The sequence below is a fragment of the Hydra vulgaris genome, chromosome 10 (assembly GCF_038396675.1).
Source record: "Hydra vulgaris chromosome 10, alternate assembly HydraT2T_AEP".
NCBI classification, from domain to species: Eukaryota; Metazoa; Cnidaria; class Hydrozoa; order Anthoathecata; family Hydridae; genus Hydra; species Hydra vulgaris.
In genome coordinates, this window is record NC_088929.1 from 24551843 (window position 1) to 24566302 (window position 14460).

At 28.9% G+C, this 14460-nt stretch overlaps 1 protein-coding gene across 2 annotated transcripts in view; it reads left to right on the forward strand.

Moving 5' to 3' along the window:
* The window catches only part of LOC100212991 (lysine-specific demethylase 2B), a 37539-nt gene extending 24434 nt beyond the window's left edge, over positions 1-13105 (forward strand). Inside the window, exons 11-18 of one of the 2 annotated variants that reach the window (XM_065807580.1) lie at positions 9723-9821; positions 9890-10309; positions 10644-10835; positions 10986-11042; positions 11180-11299; positions 11386-11508; positions 11734-11781; positions 12146-13105. In XM_065807580.1, coding sequence (XP_065663652.1) covers positions 9723-9821; positions 9890-10309; positions 10644-10835; positions 10986-11042; positions 11180-11299; positions 11386-11508; positions 11734-11781; positions 12146-12973 — 1887 coding nt within the window. In that variant the 3' untranslated portion in view covers positions 12974-13105. The remainder of the gene's footprint in view (positions 1-9722; positions 9822-9889; positions 10310-10643; positions 10836-10985; positions 11043-11179; positions 11300-11385; positions 11509-11733; positions 11782-12145) is intronic. The other variant, XM_065807581.1, reaches the window with a different exon arrangement.
* Positions 13106-14460: the final 1355 nt, after the last annotated feature.

Here is a 14460-nt window from a genome sequence, read left to right on the forward strand (position 1 = left end):
ATATATATATATATATATATATATATATATATATATATATATATATATATATATATTTATATATGTTAATTCAACTATCCAAGGCCGAGAAGGCCACTACAGACGAGGAGGCTACTTAATTGTGGTTACAACCCTCTCTCAACTCTATATCTCTGAAACACGAACCAAGTCCACTGCGCGAAGAAACAAGTTGAGCGCGGTACCACCAGGGACGTGGTCGGGATGGAACTCGGAACCTCTCGTTTATGAAGCGAGCGCTCTACCACTACACCACTACCACAATTAGATTTTGTTGATAATAATTTAAGATTTTTTTCTCTTCATAAAGTTATTAAAAAAAGCTAGATCTCATTTTTGTTCTATGTAACCTTATTAACCGTGAATGAATGTGTATCGGAGGTAAACGAACAAAGTGTCTAAATTGATCTTGAAAATACCATATCATTTTTTTAAGTAATTTTATATTACAAATTTTTTTTTTCAGTTAACATCACTTGAGTATATAAAGTTGATATATCGTTGATAATACGCCTTCATCGTGTCCAATCGCTACTTAGCTAACTCAAAGCTGTCCCGAGCCGAAATAATGTAGTTTACCTCCGATATATAGATATACCAGAAAGAAATGCTTTATAAAAAGAAACGAAAAATTTTAGAAAAGAAGAATTTTAAATTGGTATTTCTTCATTCAAGTTTAGCAAAATTATTGTGACTAAATGATTTCAATTTATCTTTTTTGATATCTGAAGAAACCTAAATTCGAAATCTTTTTTCAAGTGAAATTATACAAATTGTTTTTCAATAATACTAACTCATAAGATTAATAAAAAGTATGTATGCAAAGTATTGTCGCATTTATATGTAACTTATAGTATGTTATTGAGAGAAGAGAAAAGCCATTTTTGTGTATAACATACAAAAAAATGTAAAGACCGAAAAAAGGTTTGGTTTGCCGCAAATGAATCTGAGCAAGATTAAACAGTGGTAAATATTTTATTGTATGCAAAATATTACTACATCCGAGCAATTATTTAAAAATGCACTTTAATCGTTTGTTGGATTTTTTTTACTTTCAGAGTGTAGAACTTCATCAAGCTAAATAAAAAACTGTGTTTGTAATGGTAATAGATGCATCTTAAACTATTTAACCGCAAAATGTATGCTTAGTTGACATGTTTTACACATAGAGTGTTTTTTTTGCTAAATGAAAAAGAACAAAAATCCGCCGATTTAGTATTTTTATTATTGTGTTACAGAAATGTTATTCTTGCATTGTCAAGGGCACCTACCAGTACTTTTTAGCACCTCCTAGAGTCTATTACTCAAAATGGCTATTTTAATCCGTTTTTGTGCCTGCGATGTGGGATCGATAATATTTTTCTAAACATTGATATTAAATTGTTTAGGAATCAGTATGTTACGCTTAAATTTGGGTAATATACAACTAATAATATACAACGAGGGTGATATACAACTATCAAATAAACTCAAAACATAAATGCGTTTTCACTGGTGTCAAATGTTGCTTAAAATTATTATGATGATTAAAGCCATTGTTTTATATGATTTTTTTTAAAGAACAACAACAAAAGGTAGCGGTAGTATTTGCGTTTACTTGTGTTTTAGTTTTGCTACATCATCATTTTACATGTGTAGCATGATTGGATAGTTACTTGATGCAAGTATCCGCATTTTTTAAAACAAAGTAGTCATAAAAGATGATTTTTTTCTAAAATCTAAGTTTTATTTTATGAAAATGATTTAAACTGATTAAATTTAATTTAAAAAAAAAAGTGTCTCTATTAAGGGTTACCTGTAGACTTTTATATTTTTTATTAAGTTTCTCACTATTTCCTTTTAAATTGTAAAAAACAATTCAATTAAATTGACAGATGATAAAATTATAATTTGCATCTCAAAGAATTTTTTACTTTGTGTCATGCGAAAGTAGGAATAGCCATATATGTAAACGTGCACTACCACTAATCGGCATTTCTTTAATATAAACTGTGACAACCTGTTGGTAATAAAACTGAATATTTGTTTATTAAATAGGTATCTACAGAAATTAACTCAAAACAATAAGCATGCTATACTGGAGTGGTCCTTTTTAAACTTTTTTTAATTTTTGAAGGGTTTTTTACCAGCGATGAGATATGATCTAAAAACGTTCAAAATTCAAAATTAAGTATTTATAAAAATTTTCGATCACCAAAAAGACATTAGAAAGTTAAGTAAACGATTGCTCAAGTATTGCGTAACATTTTATGACCATATTCTCCTTTCTCAATAGTACAATATTTATTTAGTACAATATCTTATTATATTAAATACTGACGAACAATCCTGCAGATTTTGGTTAATTTACGCCTATTTGTGCATACCTAAAATGGTAGTAAATTTACAATTAATCACGTTACTGGAATATTCTTTTTTGGTTTGTTGAAAATTTATTGCTATTTGTACTATTAAAACAAAAGAGTTTTAAATAGTCATCAATAAACGTTTTTTACTCAGATCAGGTAAAAACGTTTATTACATGCAATACATGTTCCAGTTATAAACAATATTGCCGCTTAAAGAAGACGTTCTTCTCGTTTAAGTCATCGGGTTGTTGGTTTTTCCTTAAATAACTTTAAAGGACTAAAAATACTATTGAACAGATTTGTTTTACAAAAATATCTATCTATGAGTGACACCATCCTAATAAATCATTAATTTATTATTATAAACAATTTTATGCTTATAACTACCGTTATAATATTATTATTTTTTCATTGTAATTATTATAAACATACTTAATATTACTATTACTATAATTTGTATTAAATTATCTAATTGGCGGTATCATTGAAAACATTTGGTTTCCTGCTTTTATTTAAAGTCTAGCAGGAAGGACCAGGATTGATAGGCTTAAACCGTTTGAAAAATATCAATTTAAACCAAAATAATATTTTTTAAACAACTTTAAATTTACAAATCGAACTATATCTTTCATGTAAATACTTAATATGAATGCACCTGTTTAAAAGCATAAAGATGCTTCTGAAAATTAATTTCTAATTTATATTAAATTTACAGTATGTTACTTATTTGACACATGCCTATTTATTTTTTTAAACGCTGCAACAGGTCAATGAACAGTGGGCCAGAATGCACTTTTACTGGACAAAATTCATAACTAATTTAATATTAGAGCTATATTCACTAAAATTAGTATGAGTACTAATATGATGTCTGCGCTTTTTATGAAGGTAATATTTTTTTATTTCGTTGCTATGGATACCTTTATTTTGCTTAGCAACAACCTACTTTTGTTATCTGCAGATATTATATAAGTGCTATATTCACTAAATTTGGCATGAGTACCAATATGAGATCACACTTCTTACAAAAGTGATAATTTTTTTAATTTAGTTGTTATGGATACTTATATTGCTTAGTTACCGGATACTTTCCTTAGTTACAAAGTGGTAAATTGATATTTGAATATCTTATCGGATTTTTGACCCACCTATATTAAATAAAAATTGAGTATTTAGGTAAATAATGTTTTAGGAATAATAAAAGCAAAAAATAGTGCAAGAAATCGTTATCAATTTTAAATTACATCAAAAAATTATAAAACAATAATATCGTTTGAAGATTATTTAAGTAATTGTAAAACATCTGAAGGAAATGCTTTATTATTTGTTTGGTGTGATGTTGATTTACGCAATGATGAAATAACAGGATCACTGGAAACTAGGAGTCTATTGATAAGATCAGTATTTGTTGCTTTTCTGGATGTTTTTCGGCTGAAATTTTCGCGATTAGATTTAAAGTCTTTATTTCTAGCCTCTTGAGCTTCCTCTGATATAAGTCCGATGGGTTTTAAGGCTTTTAATTATGTCATGTCCATGTATCAATACTTTGCGAACTGGTTGAGCCATGTAATACCATGGATAAAGGGACACATATAGTCTAAAAGTGTCAAAACAATAATCCTTGAACTTTAAGCAGTCTATTTCATATCCTGAAGAGAGCGTTACCAAGATAATGTAAAATCTGAATATAAGGTTTTGGTCAATACCCAGAATTTCAGCTGTTTGTTCATATGCTGCAAAAGCACGCCTTGAGGTATTGCCATCATTACTTGTTCCAGAACCACCACTTTTAGGGAAATCAACAACAAGTCCCATTTTGTTCATAAAATCAGTCTGAATCTTTTGTTTAGCCACAGATGCCTTTTCTTTGTGTTCTTTAGATCTTGCTTGCCACTTTCTTGTTTCTTTTTTATATGCAATGTGCAATAACATCTCAAAAAATCGAATCCATGCATGAAGACTGGAAAGACCATATTTGAACTCTCTGTTAGTATAATCTATATTAAGGATATCAAGACTATTCATATTTTTTGGAGAGACACCACACACACTGAACAGCATTGGTATGAGTTATTTTTTTCAGATAATATTGTTTGAACCTTCCCATCAATCATTGTAAGTTCAATAATACAATTCACTTCAATAGAAGATCCGCAAACCTCTAACAAAATCATACCCAAGCTTTCTATCTCACTTTTAATGTACTGATCTTCTTCAATCACAGATTCCTTGGATTCCATTTTGTATGCAAATCTTATGGGTCTACAATAGGCTGTGGAGGACGACTTTTGATTTCTCCAAATAGGCACCTTTTCGTTGCTGTTGTTAAATCCAGTCAAATCCAATGGGACAAGACAAGTAATAAATAATGATTCTTCACGCTTTAAATCTCTGTTAATGTCGGGTTCTGATAAAACTTGTTTATAAATGCTTTGGCCAGTAGCACCATCAAAACCAGCCTTACACGTTAGTGTCATTGTTTTTATTGCTTTGTCGTTCAATATCAAGTGCCTTAGCACAGGTTCCTGAACTGCACAGATTCTTTGCAAAGCATGAGTCATTAAATCTTTTAAAGGAACTGAAGCTGAATAGTCCTCCACTGTTATGTTTGCAGGATAACATTTCAATTTTGCATCTCTGACATCATTGTAAGCGGGGTAGATGTTATATTCTTTCTCCAAGGCTCCGCTTCTAATCAATTGATAGGAAGCTTTTGTCAGACTTGCATCAATTATTAAAGCCAGTGCTTCGTCTGCTGAATATTTAGTTGCTTTATCTGTATTTGATATATTTAAAACATTCTTGGCAGCAATAACAACAGATTCATCTCTAAATTTTTTATTAGCAGCAAAAAATAATTCATTGGATGAATGAGATTCAATTAAACAAGATACACGCCGTTTTTTAGTTTTATTAGAACTATTATCAAATGCAACTGGTTTTCGACCACGTCTACTTGCAGTTGGTTCATTGTCTTTTTTTCTGACAATTAAATATTCATTAAGCCAGTTCACAAACTTCTTTTCAAAATTTTTCACAGTATAGTTTGCAGATTTGCAATTTTTTTTTTACAAGTAAACAAATCGTTGAACAGCATGTCTAAAATCAACGTCTTTAAAATCAGCAAATTTTGGCTGAATAAATTTTAATATATCTTCAGTAATATTTTGTTTTGAAATACTAAGATTGTTTTTTTGGAGAAAATTATGAATGTCTAAGTTTAACAAAACCATATCTAAATAATTATTGTAACAAGTATTTTGTATTTAAAAGTAAAATGTTATAATATATATGCCGCCTGGACTACTAATACTTGTTAGTAATTAAGTTACTACAAGTGTTAGTAATTAAAATTAAAAGTAATTAAATTACTGTCAGTGTTAGTAATTAAATTACTAACAACTACCGAAAATATGTTGTTGCTATGTTATGCAAAGTAAGGTATCCATAGTAACCAAAATAAGTTAACCTCATAAGAATTCTGAATCTCATTTTAATACATACCCCCAATATTGTGTATTTAGCGCAAGTAAAATACTGTTAAAACAACGTTAATGTAAAAATGAGTTGTTGCTATGCAAAATTTAGTACCATAGCAACCAAGTTAAAACATACATAAAATCTGAACGGGGATTTAAGGGGACGAGCAATCAATTAAAACTCGATTGAAGCATCATATAGCTCAAATAAATATAAGACAACACATGGCAAATTGTGGTAATTATTAGTTATTGTGCGGCAAAAAATAAGTTTCTTAAGAAATTTTTTTTTTTAATCTGTGATTTTCAAAGTATAACTGAGATAACATGCTATGACAAATTTATTTCACACATTGGTTTTTTCTTATCTCTAAATACTCTAGAATAACATGTACTAATTTTTTGTTTCAAAAACGTAGATGTAATTGAAATATAACACAACGTTGATGTCACCGTTAATTACTTATTTATAATTTTTATTTTATTTTATTTTATCTCAATATTCAAATGCTTAGAGTCCTGGTAACTAAGGGATTTAATATAAATAAATTATCAATAGATTTCTCCTAATATATGTAGATACTAAAATTTCAATAGGTTTTCAAGATTAGACAACTAAAATTTTTCCCATTTTGTCCACCTACTGGCCCACTGTGCAATGTGATATTATATATATGCAAATATATATATATATATATATATATATAAACAATTTTAAAATGTATTAAAAATAAAAGAACAGAGCAATAGATTTCACAGGAATTGATTTTTAAATGCAGGCACAAAAATAAGTTTCTGCTATAAAAGTAAGTGAACTAAAATAATAATTACATTAAATCCCTCCTTTTAAAAAATATTTTTTATAAAAAAACAGAAGTAATCAGTTTTAAAGAATTCTTTTTATAATAGTGTTGACATATTCCATAAATGTGTGAAAATTTACAGTAGTTAAGACATTTACGACTTCCTGAAAATTAATTTTTGGTATAAATTGAAGTTTTATTAATTACATTATTTCTGATGAGTGTTATTGATGAAACACTGCGTTAAATGAAAAATTTTTGTCAACTGATTTTCTACTAATTTATATATATATATATATATATATATATATATATATATATATATATATATATATATATATATATATATATATATATATATATATATATATATATGTATATCTATATAAAGGGTGATTTTTTTGCTGGTATCTTTTTGGCAACACTGGTTTTGACAGATCGCACGTGCATCGTGTCTTGTGTCATTGTCAAATTTGTTCAGGTCTATAATTTAACCATGAATCGTCTCACAAAAGAACAACGCTTGCAAATTATTGAGTTTTACTATCAAAATTCATGCTCGGTTAAGAGAGTGCATCGCGCACTTCTTCCAATTTGTGGGCAGTTTGGTCGGCCTACTGAGGGAGCTATTTGGAAGCTTGTAACTAAATTTTGAACCCAGTTTACATTATTGGACATTAAACCACCAACACGCATACGTAGAGTGAGGACCGAAGAAAATATTGCAGCTGTATCCGCCAGTGTTAGTGATGAACGTGAAATATCGATTCGCCGTCGTTCGCAGCAATTGGGCCCCTGTTACTCCACTACGTGGAAAATTTTGCAAAAGGATTTGAGTGTAAAACCTTTGAGTGTAAGATACAGCTGGTGCAAGAATTGAAGCCACACCACCTCCCACAACGTTTAACATTTGGTGAATGGGCGCTGGCAAAGTTGGAGGAAGATCCACATTTTTATCGAAAAATTGTGTTCAGCGACGAAGCTCATTTCTGGTTAAATGGATACGTTAACAAGCAAAATTGCCGCATCTGGAGTGAAGACCAGCCAGAAGCATTGCAAGAGCAACCAATGCATCCTGAAAAAGTCACTGTTTGGTGTGGATTATGGGTCGGTGGTATCATCGGGCCGTACTTTTTCAAAGACGACAATGGCCGGAACGTTACTGTGAATGGCGAGCACAACGGTGCAATGATTATACACTATTTTTTGCCCAAAATGGAAGAACTGAACTTGGCTGACATGTAGTTTCAACAAGGCGGTACCACATGTCACACAGCATGTGTGACATGTGGCCGTCAATTGGCCGCCCAGATCGTATGATTTAACGCCTTTGGACTATTTTTTGTGGGGCCATGTTAAGGCTAATGTCTACAGGGATAAACCAGCAACAATTGACGCACTGGAAGCTAATATTGAAGCATTAAATCGTGAGATACCGGCCGATATGTTGGAGAGAATATACCGAAATTGGACTTTACGCATGGGCCATCTAAAGCGGAGCCGCGGCCAACATTTACATGAAATAATTTTCAAAGATTAAATTATATCGACCGTTCTATTGGCTCAAATAAAGATTTCATCAATTTTTTCAAATTTTTTGTGTTTTTTTTTTGAAGATCAAATCCTATAACTCTTAAAAAATCACCTTTTATATATATATATATATATATATATATATATATATATATATATATATATATATATATATATATATATATATATATATATATATATATATACTTATATATTTATTTATATATATATATATATAGGGCTCAATTAAACACACACACAAACATATATATACATATATATGTACACATATATGAAGCCTGTATGTATATATGCATATATATATAGGCTTCGGCAGAAATGGCGGGCTATAGCCTTTGTCCGTCTCCTTACCTGAGTAAGTCAGTTTACACGGGCAAAATAAAGCCTGCGCGTAATGTTAAATATCTTTACGTTTTTTACTTAGTTATTTTTTAAAGACTCCTCACATAATATAATTTCTTTTTTAATGTTTTGTCGTTCTCCCGCGTGTTTTTATAGTGCTTTTCAAAATTTTCTTATTTGATGACATTTGTATTCATTATAACATAATTATTGATTTTACACAAAGAAGAAGAAAAATGAACTTACTTTTATAATAATACATAGAAGTATGGATCAATTGCTTTTATAAAATTACAATATATAACAGTATTTTTATGTTAAGATAAAATAGAAACATTTTTTTTAAATGCCTGTTTTTCTGCCTTTTTATCGCTAAATAAACAAGTACCACGAATGACGAAGGAACAAAATAAAAATTCAGTGGAATATCCATAATTTATCTATATATGGAGTATCCATAATTTATATATAGTGGAATATCCATAATTTATATATATATATATATATATATATATATATATATATATATATATATATATATATATATATATATATATATATATATATATATATATATATATGTATGTGTTATAGAGTTGTACAGAGTTATAGAGTTGAGAGTGAGTTTTAACAACAACTGAAGTAGCCTCCTCGACTGTAGTGGCCTTAATGGCCTCGGGAGGTGAATTATAATAAAATTTTTTTATTAAACTCCACCTCCCCAATTCGCTTACCTCTACATTTCGGCAAAGCTATAAAAGTGTTTCAATACGGAACATTAAATAATGATAATCGATTGATGAATTATATCAATAATACTGATAGAAGATATAAATTACTCAAGTGAAATGCCTAATGCTATTTTTTTTTATTGAAAAAGTTGATTAAACACGGCTTATTTAAAAAAACGGAGTTTAAACCAAAAAAATCATGTTTTAAAAAAAAAAAAAACCGTGACACTTTCGATGCTTTGTGGGGATCTAAAAATTGTACTAGATTCGTAATTTTGCTATTAGCGTTTTTAGATCAAATGTCATGACTGGTAAAATGTTTAGGCTAATAATGAAGTTTTAAAATCTATTAATACTTAATCTTGTTAATTGTTGGGATTGTTTTATTTTTTTATTTAACAGTTAAAGTTTATATTTGTTATTTATGAAGAATAAATAATTGTCTAGGAGTTGCTGCAACACCATGAAGATGACGATCAATTTCTAGCCTGTCAAGGTGTCAATATTTTTAAGCAGCTAAACGATCATGTGAATCCCTCTGAACAGGTTTGATTTTATTTATCTTTCGATGTTAATGTTTTTTTCTTTTATTTATATATAAACTTTTAATTTAGGAAACAGAATCTCCTCAAAATAATATTTCTTTGGAAAATATAACACCCAAAAAAACGACGCCAAAAAAGATACTGACTGAAGAAATTCCTCTAAAACCAATATTTAATGAAAAGTTTAACAAATATTTACAAAAGAAAAATATTTCTCTAGAAGGTATTACTAAACCTTCCACTAGAAGTAAACTAAAGGCTGAAATTCTATCTGTTCCTTCAAAAAACAAACGCAAGGCTCGAATAGAATCCGAGGAGCTAAGCGCGCATGCTAAGAAGAACAAAACTGTTGTACGTCGCGTACGTTGTCGTTCATGTGACGGATGCTTACAAAAAAATTGCGACGAATGCCGGTATTGTTTGGATATGATCAAGAACGGTGGTCCCGGTTTATTAAAGCAGTCTTGTGCGAGGAGATTCTGTCAAAATGTAAGTCTTGTAAATATAAATATTATTTGTATCAATAAGAAACAGTTTACATATAGAAAAAAATATATATTTTACTTTAAAATATTTTTTATTTCTTTGTTTTTCCCCATGGTATATTTTTCTTTGACTTTAAACTCACAAATCGGTAAACTTAAAGAATCGTGAAATAAATCAGTTAAAATTGCACATCGTGTAAAAAAATGTTTGGCTAACCCAACAAACCTAAATTACTTAAGCCAGAATAGTGTTAAGGTCTTTAATGACTGGTACATTTTCTTTACTTTGAACTACGAAAGAGTTTTAAATACAATGCAAAATATTAATTTTTATTTAGCCCAAACTCCCTGCATATGTTGAATGTTATATCTGTCATAATGGTCATAAAGAGGACGAGCGTATACTAATGGAATGTTCCATATGCTCTGAGATAGTTCATCCAGAATGTTTAAAAAAGTCTTCACCGTGTAAAATGTCGAAGAAAGTAAACAATTGCTGGGAGTGTCCAAAATGTTGTACTGACAAGAAGGTGATTTTTATCATGCCTATAATTTTTACAATAGCTTTTACTGTAATAAAAACACATTACCTACGTTTTTTCTCAAAATAAAAGTTGATTTAAAAAGAAAAAAAATTAGAAAAAGTTTCCCGTTGAGTCTTACAATTTACTTTCTTTTAGGCTGAGAAATTTTCTCCTCAAAAAGCAAGAGGTCACATGAGCGATTTTAAGCGAAAGGTACAACTATTTTTCAGTATTATAATATATAAAATGAAGTAAAATGCTTAAAATGTTTATGTGGATTGAATGCTTATTATGAAAATACTAATAAAACTTATTAGTTTCGGGAGTTTAAAAAAATAAACCATCTTTAGCAAATGGTTTTTAAGCAAGATTTGTCAAACGAACCTAGACCAGAAGAAAACCGGCATCAGCCTATAAAATCTTTAATATCGAATACAAAACCCTTATCTAACAAACAAATGATAAATAAAGTAAGTAAATTTTTTCCGAAATAAAAATTTAAATTAAAAAAAACAAACTATTTTTCTGTTTAATCAAAATAAGATTTTGAATTTAGGTTCAAAATTTGAAGGAAATTTTAAATAAATCGAAGCTGTGTGTAGATAAGAAAATTGTTGTTGATATAAAAGGTAAAAATGGACATAACAAAGAAATGGTTTCTAAAGGAAATAAAAATAAGGTATGAATCTTTGCGCAGAGCCTAAACATGTGATCCCTCTTGTCAAAAAATGGTTCCTAATTATATACATGTCTTTAAAAATGTTTTAAACATCAAACATTGAAAAATTTACCCTTTAGAATCGTCCCACCAAGACATGTGTTTCCCAAACCGCTGTTTTGGCTCTGTCTTTGCGCGATACTGTTAATAGGTTTTGATTATTTTACGATTAATACTTTTGTTCAGGTTACCTGTAACGATTTAGATAGTAACATCGAATTACGGAAGCTTAAGGTAGTTTTTTGAAACTTATTTTCAATTTTCTTTTTTTTTTTCAATTTTACCAGGAACTTTAAATTAAGGACTATAGATAAAATAAATGCGGCAAAAGCCGTTGTAATCCCTTTTATACTTTGTTACCGGCAAACCTCGAAGCGGTTACATTTAATTAGTAGAAAAAATATTAAAACAGTTTCTAATTTTACAAAAATATATTAGATTCGTGATAAAAATTTTTACTTAAAATACAAAAGGTTTGACAAAAATTATTTTTTTGAAAATCGAAAAAAGCATAAAAAGTCTTTGAAATGCTTTCCTGTTATATATATATATATATATTTATATTTTTTTTCCCACTTATCCACTTTTTCCATTTAAGGCGCCTAAACACAAATCGTTTGACAAAGTTACAGAAAATATACGAAGTACTTTGACCACTCATGCTCCTATTATGGTTGTTCGTCCTGGACCATTTACTCAACTCGAAACTTGCATAATGTCTGACGGTGAAAAACATCCTCTTAATAGAAAACTCTGGGTTCGCGTGTTCGTCTATTTAAATAAAAATGACATTTCAAATTGCATGCTGGTCTCAAAAGCTTGGAATCAATGGTGCTTAGATAGTTGCCTCTGGAGCGAAATAGACATATCTAACCGAAATTTAAGCATATCAATGCTTTGTGGAATTGTTAGGCGCCAGCCTTCCTTGTTAAAACTTTCAAGCACAAATCCAACAGCCAAACAGTTGGAATGGCTTTTAAAACGCCTGCCTCGTTTAGAAGGTTTAAATTTAAGTTTAAGCACTGCACCAGCAATATCAGCTTTAATGAGAGTTGATTGTTCGCAATTAAAATACTTAAACCTATCTTGGAGCAGTGCTATTTATGATAAACTTATGATACAATTACTTGGTCCAATTAAACTCTACCCTGTGTATTGTGTTGAGAGAAGATTGCCGCGTTTATCAGAGCTCATTTTAACTGGATGCGATATTTCAGACGAAACAACTACTTATATATTTAATAATTTAAAAAATCTGCGTCGTTTGGATATAAGCTATTGCTTACGTGTAACCGTTGTCGGTGTGGAAGTACTTATTAAGAATGAACATGTATCTAAAGATGTTTTACAGGAAGTTTTATGTGAAGGATGTTCTTTCTCAGAAAATTTAATTTTGTTTTTCAGAAGGTTTCCTCAATTACCATGACAGAATATAATATTTAAAAACTTGTTCGTGTACAATTTTTGTAAAAATTTCATAGTATTATAAGTGGGCTTAAGTTTATGAGAAATAACTCTTCTTGTTAATAAAGTTGTGTACAATACTTGGTATCTCTTAGACCAGTTTAATTTATATTTTTTCAAATCAAAATTTCATCTTGAAACAGAAAACTATTATTGACAACAAATTGCATATCTAAAATTACAACATATCTATAATATGTATTTTTAATATAAGAGTTGTAGTATGCTATTTAAAAATGTTTATTATTACTTTTTTAAATATCTTACTTATCACAATTAATTATATCAAATTATAAACACAATTTATCACTATTTTAATTTTTTAGGTTATGGGCGTTAGGGAACAAGGGAGAATAAATAAGCTTGCCATTAATAACAAATATTTCAAAACAGCTTTTTAAGTTTTCTAACGTTGCAATTAATCTCTACCTGTAAAAATTTAAAGTCGATCTCTTAAAAGTTTGGAAGTTTTTTTTTATTGTATTCATGTTAGCGAAAAACAGTGTCGTAATTTTTTGACACAAAAAAATCATATAACATATAAAGTCTACCATACAACTTACAAAACTAGCATATCCCATATAACATCTTGCATAACATTTAAAATCTATGATATTTAAAAGAAATCTAGCTTTTACCATGTTTTTCTTTTAATTTATAACTATCTTTTCACTAATTAAAAACTTTTTATGAAAATATTAAGGTTTTTAAAATACTGTTTAATAGAGTTTTTTATTCTGAATCTAATGGTAATGTTTAGTTTTATGTTTTAAAATAAAAGAGTTATTTGATAAAAGTTAAAAAAAGATAATACTTCGCTTATGTCGGTCAACTAACAATATTATCAGTTATCTAAGTATTTACTTTCTCAATTACTTAGGTCAATAATTATCAAGTAATAAATAACTAAATCATCAACTGCACAGCTTTTAACATCAACAAAATGTTATATTATAAAAAAACAAAAAAATTACAAAATTTCAGTTAAAGTTAGTTTAGAATCTGCCACGAAAGCATCTCTGCAACAAATTAATCCCTCTAATAAACATTAACAAATCAAAAAGAAACAACACAAGAATTAAAGGTGACGTTTTTACTAAAGTTAAAGCAATAAAGAAAGTTCGAGCAGTTAGAGTGAAACAAAATAAAAGGCTACAAAGCGTAAGATACACAACTTAGACGAAAAAGTATTGCAATGTAAAAAATGTAAATACTTCCATGATTCAGTTAATTAGTATGAAAACAATTGGTGCCAGATATGTACTTCAAAACAATATCAACAACTCACTAAGCTAAAGTGTTGACTTATTGATTCCTTATTAACTTATTCTTTATTGTGTTTTATTTATGTAAATTCGTTTTCTCCTTCTTTATTATCCATCTAATAAGAAAAAACTTTTTCTTTTCATTATTTTTCTAATGGTGACCGACTTTATTTGAAAAAGTATA